This window comes from Nipponia nippon, unplaced genomic scaffold (genome assembly GCF_047370975.1).
Source record: "Nipponia nippon isolate SJK-2023a ecotype South Korea unplaced genomic scaffold, ASM4737097v1 scaffold_1, whole genome shotgun sequence".
NCBI classification, from domain to species: domain Eukaryota; kingdom Metazoa; phylum Chordata; class Aves; order Pelecaniformes; family Threskiornithidae; genus Nipponia; species Nipponia nippon.
Genome location: NW_028262290.1, coordinates 115616516 through 115628535, shown reverse-complemented (window position 1 = coordinate 115628535; position 12020 = coordinate 115616516). Strand labels below are relative to the sequence as shown.

General features: G+C 42.6%; 1 protein-coding gene across 1 annotated transcript in view; it reads right to left on the bottom strand.

The window, feature by feature from the left end:
• The window catches only part of DCLK3 (doublecortin like kinase 3), a 30856-nt gene extending 27247 nt beyond the window's left edge, over positions 1-3609 (bottom strand). The window contains exon 1 of the mRNA XM_087768077.1: positions 3492-3609. Coding sequence (XP_087624203.1) covers positions 3492-3561 — 70 coding nt within the window. The 5' untranslated portion in view covers positions 3562-3609. The remainder of the gene's footprint in view (positions 1-3491) is intronic.
• Between the last annotated feature and the right edge of the window lie 8411 nt (positions 3610-12020).

Here is a 12020-nt window from a genome sequence, read left to right as displayed (position 1 = left end):
GTTTCTTCTTGTGGGAGATTTTATTTGCATTGCTTCCTAAATCTCAACTTGATGACTAATCAGTTGCAACTGAGCAAACCCAGTGAAAATAAAGAGAGCTTGCAGAGGTGTCACTGAGGGTTTAATTAGGCTTCTAGATCCTTTATTACCAATAACCTTGTTGCATAACTAAAGGAAAGACCCAGCCAGAGTCTGATTCTCCATCTGGTTTGCAAAAGGGGCAATTACCCAAAAGTTTGGAAATTTAGCACATTTAGGAGAGGTTAACTTGCATGTAGAATTCCCAACCCTATTATTACAGAACGACTTTTTCAGAAGAAACTCATATATTAAAGTCAACGCTGCAAAAGAAATTGTTTTGCAGGGCTTATAAAAGAAAACAGGTTTCTCAGGAAAACTCTAAGCCAGTGCTAATTAGACTTAAAAATATGATGACAAGCAGAAAGATCAGGATTTTCATGCCACCAGACATTTCTCAGCATTTCCATTAACTACATTATTTAGGGTGACAACAAAACTAAAAAATTGTAGTATATGAGGAGGCTAGCAATACTGATTGAGTGGGAGATAGTGTTTGCAGAATGATTACCGAGAGCTTCTTCTAAGAATACATGACATAAATAATTGTTTTGCATTCTTACAATAATTAGACTGAGTAAACCATACTAGCAACAGAGGGAAGATGGTAAATGTGCCTGACTTTCATTTGCAGTGAAGGCAAACTACTGCTAGGTAAGATGAACAACTTGCATTACTAAAACTACAAATTTACGTTAGAACCAACTGAGGCAGTAGCTTCCCTTCCTTTTCTCATTGTTTCCAGTATCTAGTGAACACTCCAAAAGGACAGACCCCGTACCCTGAAAATAAGAAAAACCTGGAAAATAGTATACTGTTAAGAAGCATCACATTCACCTCTTTCAACTACTACATTTTCAGCTCTGATCCAAGTCGCACAGAAGCTAATTAAAATATTCACATTACCTTCACTGAGATCTGGATCAGATCTAACTGAGACTGCTAAAGTCACCATAATGTTCTGATGTTAATTTTATTTACAAGAAAATCTATATAACACTGATTTCAAATGTTGTTAAATGTTTAGGAATCATCAAGTCCAAGAAAAAGAGGAAAAGCAGTGACAAAAACCAAGTCAATTTACCCTAGAGCTGTTGGAAAAGAAGGAAGGACCACCAGCTCCCCTGATTTCAGCAAAAACTATAGATGTTTCTGCAGAAAACAAAGCTAAGTAATCTTAGAAATGGGGAAGTGACTCCCACACAACTTCCCTTAGTCACCACATGCTAAAAGTCCTGCAGATGCCAAAATTGTGAAGCTCTGCAGAACATGACTAGAAAAAGCAGCAGCGCAGACAGATACAAAGCATATAGTGACACTACCAGATAAAGATACATTCAAAACTCAGGTTAGCATGCCCAAGGTAATTAACTTGAGTATTAAAAAAAACAATAAAGACAAGGTAACTTTAGCACAGCTCAAATTCAGAGGCTTGAACAGCTGCCAATGCCTTGAATTAAAACCAAGTTATCTTATCTTTGCTGACAGTTTAAGTCCAATTAACCAATTCAAAAGTTAATGAACCACAGATGGAGATTTACCAGAAGCTAGCTCTCAGCTGATATGTCCTAACATCCTACAAAAACTTTCATGGAAAGAGTCATGCCATTTCAGAAGGTCCACACCCATTACACTACAAGAAAGAGACTCTAACTCTGCAGGATCAGTTTTATCCAGAGAGCCGCAGGATGGCTTCCCGAGATATAAAATACAGCCACCTCTTGAGAAGAGCATGACAGAGTTGCTGTAATAACTGCATTTCTACTACATAAAGTAGCTGTAATATGTTTCGTAAGCTTGGTTTCACTTGCTGACTGTTTTGAGATTCTGTGCTCGTTCTCAACATTTCAAAGAGTCAAAACTGCATTTAGACCATAGAAAAAACACAAGCATCAAGAGGAAAAAGGGGGGCTAAAGAAAAAGGAGACAAGGAGGTGGGAAGACAAACTTGCATGTTAACGTGCATATACGTACATTTTCATTTCTATGTAAAGCTAGTAGCAAAAGCATGCATGGTGAACTATCGGGTTTGGTGATAAACTCTTAGGTTATCCCCTCACACAATGTAGTTGCGGTCTAAATGCTCAGAGGAAGAAACCAGAATTTTGTTATACTGTTATGAGGGGTCTGTTTGTTTGTTTTGTTTTGTTTTTAAATGAAACATTTCAGTACACAGCGTAGCAAAAGTTTCAGTTTACGGGGTTGTTTCCAAACGCAGTGTCTCACAACCTGAAAACTGTTCCATTAGCTCAAACCAGCAGCCCGTCCGGTCCTGCTGACACTGTCTACTGAATGTCCCCTGAGGAAGGCAGAAAATAATGCCGCACAGTGGAAAGTTATGGAATAGTTCTCCTATAAACATCTGTTCTGTTATTAAAGAGGAGCAAACATAACCGATATAACTACAGAAGTCAAGGGACACGAGGGCACAACCGGCATTCTTCCCCAGAGGGGCTTGGTTACCACATGTCACAGCATCCACACCCGACACAACAGCCCTCCCCACGCTTTGAGCCCGCACCTGTAACCCACATAGCTCCAGCTGTAGCAATTTCCCAGCTGAGGGAAAATTCGCAGCCCTTAAGCGTGTTTTAACACACAGCTGTGCAACAGCTTAAAATCTTTACATCGTGTGCTATTTACTTTTTTGCAGAGCATCAGTGCTCTCTGAGCAGCCCACGGGCATTCATTCCAAGTGAACCTCTACTCACACCGACTATTAAGAGCGCAAGTTACTTCTTATCTTCGATTTTTATTGCAGTTCTGATGACACTGTGTGTGCCTTTCGGAATAGTAAACACCGACTTCACCTTCAGACTTCAAAGCTTGCTCTGCCATCTCGCACAGCTGCGGAGGTGGTCTCTCAGCCTGGGAAAGGGGAGGATGGATAGCCTGACCCGCGCACCCCTGGGGGATGCAGCAGAGACTGGCTCTCCCTGTAGCAGCACCTCTCGTTCCGCTTCCCAAAAGCCGTGCCACGCATCCACTTCGTTAGTTTCCACTACGATACAAAGCCGGCTGGGGTGGGTTTCTCTTTAATCAAAATGAAAAGTAATTGGAGGCTGCACAACCCGGGCGATAAGCATGGAGGAATAACCACCCCAATTTCGCACCTTCGGGGATCCCCTTTTTAAAAAAGCTTTCCTTCCCTCCCAAAGACCTCGCCTCAATCCCACCGCCAAGCGGGAACCGCTCCTTCCTCCGTCCTTCTCCAGCCCCCATTTCAAGCCCAAACGCCACCGAAAGCTCTCACCGCAACCCCACAGACGCGCAAGGACCCGGGCTGAAGTTTCGCCGCCGCCGGAGCCGCCTCACGCCCCCCTCCTCCCAAAAGGACCCCCCGAGCTGGCGACCTGCCGGGCAGGGGATCCAGGGACGGGGCGGCGCAGGGGTCGAGGGAAGGGGACACTCACCCGCGCAGTGGCCGTAGGGGCAGCAGGAGCCCGCCGCGGAGTGGAGCGGGGGCGGCGCGGCGGCCGGCATGGCGCGGAGGCTCGGTCGGGTTCGGGCCGGGGGCTGCCCGCTCCGCGCCCCGCCGCCGGCGCGGTCCCTGCGCGCCGCCTCCCGGCTGCGAGGCCAGGGAGAGGGAGGGGAGGCGGCGGGGAGGCGGCGCCGCGTAACGGTCACACCAGCGGTCACACCTCCACACCCCTCCCCGGCGCAGGCGGCGGGGAGCGGCCCGCCCTCCCGGGGCAGCCCCACGGGACGGCGCCTCCCCGCCGCCATCTCCTCAGGCGGCCGCGCGCCCCCGGCCCGCTCCGCTCCCGCCTCTCCCGGCGCCACAACGGCTTCCCGCCTTTCCCCGGGCCCCGCTCCTGTCAGCGCCCGGCGCCGGCGTCGCACTCGGCCCCGGGCACCGAGAATTCCCCGTTTCCCCCTCAGCCGGACGCCCACCCGCCCGGCACGGGAGCTTGTTGCGTGGCGGGCCTTCACGCGTCCCCGCCGCGGTGCCTCGCGTGGTGGGACGCCAGGCGCAGCAGCAAGGCCGCTCACGAGTGCGGACGCTTTTGTTGTAGCCCCTGACATGCCAAGTAGACGTGGTAAGTCATTTAACGTGGCTTGGATTAAAAAAGACAAGCGCTAAGCGATGCCAATAAAGCGTACGTTGGACGCACGAACAACGGGTTGCCCGTCGTCTTTGTAATGTATGAGAATCATAGAACGCTTTGGGTTGGACGGGACCTTAAGGATCGTCTGGTTCCAACCCCCCTGCCATGGGCAGGGACACCTTCCACTAGTCCAGGTTGCTGAAAGCCCCATCCAACCTGGCCTTGAACACCTGAAGGTGAGGAGGAGCAAAGAGTTAATTTCATCTCCCCGTGCTGCAGCATCCAGGCTGCCCATGGGATGCTGGCTACGTGTCTGGCACATGTAGCCGTAGGCGCACGTTTGAAAAATATGTGAGAGGGAAGTGACGAGCCGCAAAACTGTTTTAAGGATTGTAGAAAAAGAAGTCAGACCGCTTGCCATACTAAGAAGGAGATGCAGTTTGATAACAGCATGTACATACCTTCATAGGGGAAAATACTAGGAATTAAAAGGCCCTTTAGTCTTCTAGAGGAAAAGAAGAATGGAGAGTCGGCATCTAGAAACTGAAGTTGGACAAATTCAAATTAGAAATTTTATCAATGGGATTGAGTAATCATTGGGACAAATTACAGAGGGAAGTTGTGTTTTCTTCTTCTCTGGAAATCTTCTGATAAAACAAGACGTCTCTGTGCAAAATACACTGTGTCTCAACAGAAGTAGTTGGACTTACCATAGGTATAATTGGATAAAATTTAGTGGCTAGGGATATCTAGTAGGTCAGACTAAAAGACTTAGTGCTCCATCATTCTGGCCTCAGATTGTACGAACAGAACAAAGCAGAACATGTTAAATGCATACACCTTATACTCGGGTTTCTGTCATTTACTGACAGTTTTGTCCCGCTGACCCGTTTAACTAAGTTTTCTTCTATGATTTTACTCCCACGGTATTTCATCATTTTTGAGGCAATACAATCTGACACAAACACCTTTGTAAATGTAGATCTTGATCAATATTTATCCTGAAATATGTTTCACTGTGCTTTTTAAGAGTTGAGTGTAATGTCATGGACAGAAAGCTCAAACATCTTTTCCGTCTTTTTGACACAGAGATGAATGATGAATGAAGCCATGTAAAATAAAAGCGTAGACAAAAACTGTCATGTAAACTAGTCAAAACCCAGGTTGTCAAAACCTGCAATGCATTACAATAACAAGTTAGCAAGCTGCTATCTAAAAATTTAGCATAATTCCACTTCCGTTCAACATCTTCCAGTTTGTTTAACATCTCAAATACTCTGTAATTCCATATTTAGTTTTTTATTTTTGCCTTACCCCATTGTCTAGAGCTTGTAATCCTACAGTCATCATTATCTGTTTGCCCTGAGTATCGAAGTTATTTTCAAATAATAGGTCTTCAGGATTAGAACTGCCTGGTGGAGCATAACTAAAATGTTGCCTTTCAGTCATTTTTTACATGTGCAGCCTGTGTGGCATAACAGGCTGCCTCTTCCATCACACTCCTCAGTGCCCATGTGAAATCTTGGCTTCACTAAAGTCAATGGGAGGTGTCTTCTGCTATTCCCTGTCTTTCACACGGTTCTTTAAACAATGCTACAACTAATTTCTGCAGTTCTTGGCATCTCGATGACTTAACACTGTCTCAAGAATTCAGGGACTGTGTTCAGTTCCTGGCTCTGGGACTCCTCCGTCAGGTTATTCCACATTTCTGTGTGTGACCTTTTCCACCTGTAAAATGTGGATAATGACACCAGTTAAAGGGATTTGCTGTCTATAGATGCAAAATCCTTAGAAGAGCTAAGGATCAAACCTAATTATCTGGTATTACTCCCTGTAGTTGATTTCCGAAATAAGAATGTAACATGACTCAAAAGTCAACACTCATCGGTAGTACTCACATCTCTTATTGTAGAATGAAAAACAGATGAAGAGTGAATACAGACTTCTGAAGACACCTCATTCCTACTTACCTCTGGAAGTTTGCCACCTCTCTCTTTAACAGTCAGTGAAGCTGATTTCCCTTTAATCCACTTTTTAACCAGGCGGTGATCTCAATCATCCCATTCCTCTACTAAACCATCTGCAGCTTCTCAATAGTAGCCTTTTAACCTGTAAGAATGCTTAATTTCACAGACTGAAATTACAGGCTAATGACTAATTAGCAGAAAGTTGTCAAATACATGTCTCTCTGTGTTGCACACCCAGGTCATACATGGTATCTACGTATGCCTATGACTGACAACGGGTATGTTGGCACACCCTTGGAAATGGGTGTTCTTTTAGGAAGAAATCCTGCTTTCTTTTGACCTTGTCCTAAACTCGGCGATTTCCTTCTGTCTTACGAATGACCTACTCTTTGTCTCCCTTTTCCCCTCCCTTGAGACCCAGGATTCTGGTGGCACCTGCTCTGTTTCAAGGGCCGTACTTAAATTAAAGGAGATCTGTAAAACAAAAGATCCTACTGATCCTTATGAGGAATTATTCTCTCCAGATGATCATGCTTAGAGATTGTGTTTTGTGTGTTTCTCATCATGTTCTTAGGAAAATATAATTAAAATAAAATCCACACTTTTTCACGGTGGATCTATTAAGTTGTACCCCAGATACGATCATCCCTTCCAATATCACAACACATTGTTTTGGAAATGATAAATCACCTGGACACACTTACTATATCAAGTGAGGAAAAAGTAGCAAGAGCAGAGGAACAACTGAACTATATATGTTTATTTGCCTCTATTTGTTTTACTTAAGTTAAAAGACATTATGATTGCCTATTGACAAGAAAAACACAGCTACTTTAAGCTTAATCAGTTTATTCACAAAGTCTGATGAGAGCTGTCTTCCTAATGTCCAGAAATCTAACCTAGAATATTGAAGAAATCAGCATAAAAGTAGCAGTTTCATAATGTGGTTTCAATAATAAAAGCGTTAGCTTGTCATTTATATGTGAAAGTCAGTCATACACAGTGGCTTTCCAGCTTGCTAATAGTCCTTGAGAAGGCAAATTAGGTTTGAAGTCTCGAAGCCCAGCGCTATGATGTAATCTGTCCTTAGTCTATCAAGAAGCGTGCGTATCCTTTTCAGATGAATCTGAATACCCCATGGCGCTGGGATATTCCAAACACCCAGGAGCGGATGGCTGCTTTGGGCACGTTACACTTTGTCACATCATGTGGCGTAGAGTAGCTCTCGCTGACACAGAGCTTGAAATACAGACATATGTGACAGGCATCCTGACACTGCTGCTGCTGGCAGAACTAACAGGGATGATTTCATATTTGCAAAAATATCTATATTGTAAATAAGGCAGCAGTTAATATGGCTCCCTTTAAAAAGAGAAACCCAATGCATTTAACGTAAAAATAAAAACAAAAACCCTGACCTTTACAGAGGACTAAAAATACGACTGAGTTCTCTCCAAACCACATTTCTATCTCATGTTCTATGCCTTGAGTACATGAAATACAAGGGGCAAAAGATGAAGGAATTAATCTGAATAAAGGTGATAGTAGCTCACAGTCAGCTGCTGTTACAACTCCAGAAGCAATTTTCCAGGTCTTGTCAAGAAGAAATCAAAAGCCATCAGTAAAATAACAAAAATGACAGGCATTATTCAAACCACAAAAAACAAATGCCAAACTATATGTGAAGAATACAGGTTTTACCCTCCACCCTCAAAAATAAATTTAAAAAAAAAAAAAAATCAAAGAATTTACATCCATGCTACTCCTTAGACGTATGCTAAATGTAAAGAAGAAAATAACTCCCATTAGAAACCAAGTCTTAATACCTGAGTGGAACCAAGACAATGTAGCGTTTTGCCAGAACAGTGATATTAGTCATATACGCAACAACAGCACCGGACAAATTCACAAGATCAAGAAAAAAGATCAGGATCCCAAACTTTCTCAGCCTCAATCAGCAGAGCAGCAGATACTCAAAGCAAAAACCAGACTTTGGCAACTTCTTATTACCTAACCAAGAATAATGATAATGAACATAATTCTGTACTTCTTTCCAGAATTAACTTTTTATTTAAAGGGTATATTTAGAAAAAAAGCACGGTAGTTTCACCAAAGTAAGTTGTGTTATCTTCCTCTAATATACTGCCTTATTTCAGTTTCTAAGTCATGAATATACTTAATCAGTGTCAAATTCAGATAATTACAAGCTGCAATGGAAAAGGGCATTGATAATAGGTGTATTATAAATGGCAAGGTTTTGATGATGTGGGATAATTCTCAATGATTTGTTTTAGAAACTGTTAATGTATTATTTTAAGAGACACTCATTGGTATCAACTCAACTGTGACCGCCTGACATCCCCTGACACTCCAGATTTGTGCTTTACCTGTGCTAAACTAATACATACAGGATTATGACCCTTGCCTTCTAGAAGACTCACAGAATGGCATGTTTGTCATTAAGACACTCCTCCAGGGAGACATTTTATATACTAATGCCTTTCGTTCGAGTATCTCAAAGCTCATCAACATTCAGTGAAATCTCACACAGTGATGTAAGGCACGAAGGGACTTCATTAATAGGTGACCTGATCAAAGCCTAGAGCTGAAGAAAACCAGTTAAAATGCATAAATTTTATTTTATTACCTTAAATGAATATTAGAAGTGAGAAGATTGAGGCACAAAGAGAGTCAATGAGGGTCATATAGCAAGTCATAGCAATAGAAATAGAAACAGAACCCAAACTGCCTGACTTTCTGTGCCTCAATATTTACCATTATTATTACAATATTTGATGCTGGATGCATTTCTTGAAAGTACCCTATGTATTTAGACACCTACGTACACACATAAGCTCATGGATTTTGAAGAAGCCAAATTCCCTGGTTGACAACATAGCTTTAAAAATACTCTCTCTTCCTTGCTCAGAAGTTTTGAACATTCTCCCTGCTATGAATACCTCTACTTGCTACATAGCAGCTTATTTCATGCCCTCGTTTAAAGTGAAGAGGAATCTTAGCTTATGGGAGACACAATTTTCATTGCCACTAACGGCTCAGGCAACAGAGAATTTAGCTGCAAACAGCGTGAGACAGTGTTTGTACAGATACATTTTTAAATTCCACAATTCATAGTGTTTGGAAGCAGCCAGTCTCTACTTCCTAATCATGTCTATATTCTTATTGTAGAAATGGAATACTACCAGAAAAATAAAGATGGAAGGGAGAAACAGATCAGTAAACCAGAAAAAACAGTGTCAGTCTGACACCGTCTTTTACCTCAAGGTCATTTAATCTAACACAGGTCAGTACTGATGAACATGTGTGACTTCTGAGTGCCACCAGAGAAAAGCAGCTGCTTCTGACAAGGCAAGAGAGGCACTGCTGATTTTCTGGGCACCTCTTCAGGTAACTTGATGGGCAATATATGTTTCTCTCCCCATGCTCAGCAGCTGGGCTTGATGAATAAATCCAATTACTCACTTCAGTATTGAATGAAAAGCCTGGAACAGGGAAGTATTTCTGTTTCCAGGAGTAGGTGGACTGGACTCAAATTCCCCAGCCTCTCTGCATCTTTGGGAAATGTGGCCACAGCCTGTCCTGTTCATACATGCAAAAGGGAGGGACTTAACCGAGACACTGCAGGCAGTCATCTGTGTAATATGGCCGTAGATATTTCTTAAATTAATTCTCACTTAAATTAAAGATTATCTTTTGAAATAAGGACTTGTCACATAAACAATGCCCTGGCTTATGGTTGGTGGGAAAAGCACGAATTTGATCTGAGAAACCTCCTAAATAATACAAAATGTGGGCTTTTGCATCATCATAAGAAACATCCCATCTGCTGTGCCTTCATTAAGAACACTTGAAAACTGTCTCTTGCACAAGGTCCAGTCTAACTAATAATGCTTATGATTCTTAGGAAAGGTGGTTAAGGAATCTATATTGTCCTCCTCACTCTTGCATGCATTCCACTGCTGTTAAAATTCAGACAACAAACAGGGAACTATCACCATTGCTTTCTGCTTGCTTGCAATATCACTTTTCACTTTCTTCCCCAAGACAGAACTTGTTGCTTCCCCATGCTTTTGCAGTGCTGACCACGGCGGAGTTCCTGGTAGCCTTTTCAGTCTCTCCACAAGAAGCACATGTGATATGGACGGAACTCAGGCACGCAGGGATTCAGCATTTCACCACCACTTCCCACGGAGAATTCATGGGGTAAGCCTACACAGGCGGTGATCTCATGGACACAGACCTGAGTGGGACTCCTTGGCAATCGCGTTAGGCGGGACAAACCATCTGGGAAGACGGGCTATGGGACCAGCCTGCTCTTACCGTATCCTCATGAGAGCTGAAAAGAGCCAGACCTCTATACAGAAATACGAAGCCCCTGCAACAGGAGGTAATCTGTTGCTTTGTACCCAATAGGGAGGAGAATTCAGAGCATGTAACTTTTCTTCACGTGTAGTACCCTAACCCCCAGAAGATTGCCTTGCAATCCAGTTATTCAATCCATTATCGTCATAGTACAGTAATACTGAGAGGCGATGATGTACAGTGGCATATCTTTGCACCTGGAATTATACGAATGCATTGTGACAAACAGGTCTAACAGTCTGATGAGCTGGGTCCAAAATTACACTTTAATTAATCGTGGTTTGTCAGTTATAATAGGAAAAAAGGACAAGGTTAAACTACATGGAATAAATGTTTCTAATGGGTTACAACACACAAGGAGAAGTTAACGTATTTTTGCTTGTATGACTCATAACCCCTTTCATATTCACAGGAACCTGCATTTAGCTATTTAGTTCAGAAGAAAAGGGAAACAAAGACCATTTGTGATCCAAGTCAGTAACAAAGAAAGAAAAGTCCTACAAGACAGAAAAGTATATTAAAGGAAAATGTGGTGGGGAAAAAAATTGTATCACTTTGACAAGACCGAGAAACAAGACAAGCCTGTGCATGGTAAATGCATGGAGCGTTCATGCATTCATGCTAAAGACAATGTAAACACAAATATACTTAATAAGAATATAATTCTTATGAGAGGTCACAGCTGCGTGACAATTCATGAGTGCCTGAAAAGCATGTGATGAAGCAGAATCCTTGAAATAAATTTTTGCTCCCCCTTGTTTCCCTTGTCTCAACAAAGATTTTAACAACCTTACATAAAAGTGAATGAATACTGCTCAGCCATATCCCAAGATACAGTGTATGTCAAGTGTTTTGCACAGTTTTCTATATTTATTAAGTATTTATTATGTTTCCTTAAAACTTTGAGTTTCATAACACCATATTAAAAATGCAACATTTCATTTGGGACCTTGCAATGCGGCAGGGGAGTCCAGGAAAGAGATTCCAATGGGGAGGCAGGACACTGAGCTCTATTCTCAGCTCAGACACTGATCTGCGCTGGAGCCAGGCGCAAGTCGCCTCATTTTGTGGCGCCTGTCTTTCCTCTTCCACTCTTTGCCTAATTAGCTATGATATTTTGGGGGAAAGGCATAGAGGGGAACTGGGGACAGGATTATCTCCTACAGCATGTAGACAGAAAAAATAGTACCTTCAGGCTCCATTTTCAGCTAGGACCTCTTGGTATTACTGAAGTATAAATAATAACATTACATTGCAAAGCACCCTCTAACATTTAGAGGAAGATGATGTGTAAAAACAGTCACCAGCTGTTGCTTTTCTGCATGCTTAGGACGACTGGTGCCACTCCATAACTTTTGGGAGCCCTGGTTAGAATTAGCTATTTATACTGGACTTTGATGGACGAGACACCAAATCAGCAACAGAACCAAAACAGGAGAACCTGTTCTGGCAACTTTTTTTTTAAATTAATCTCACAATATAACAATGATTTTTTTAAGCCTCAGCCACAGTTATATGAGAATTTGTATTACCATAAAAAATG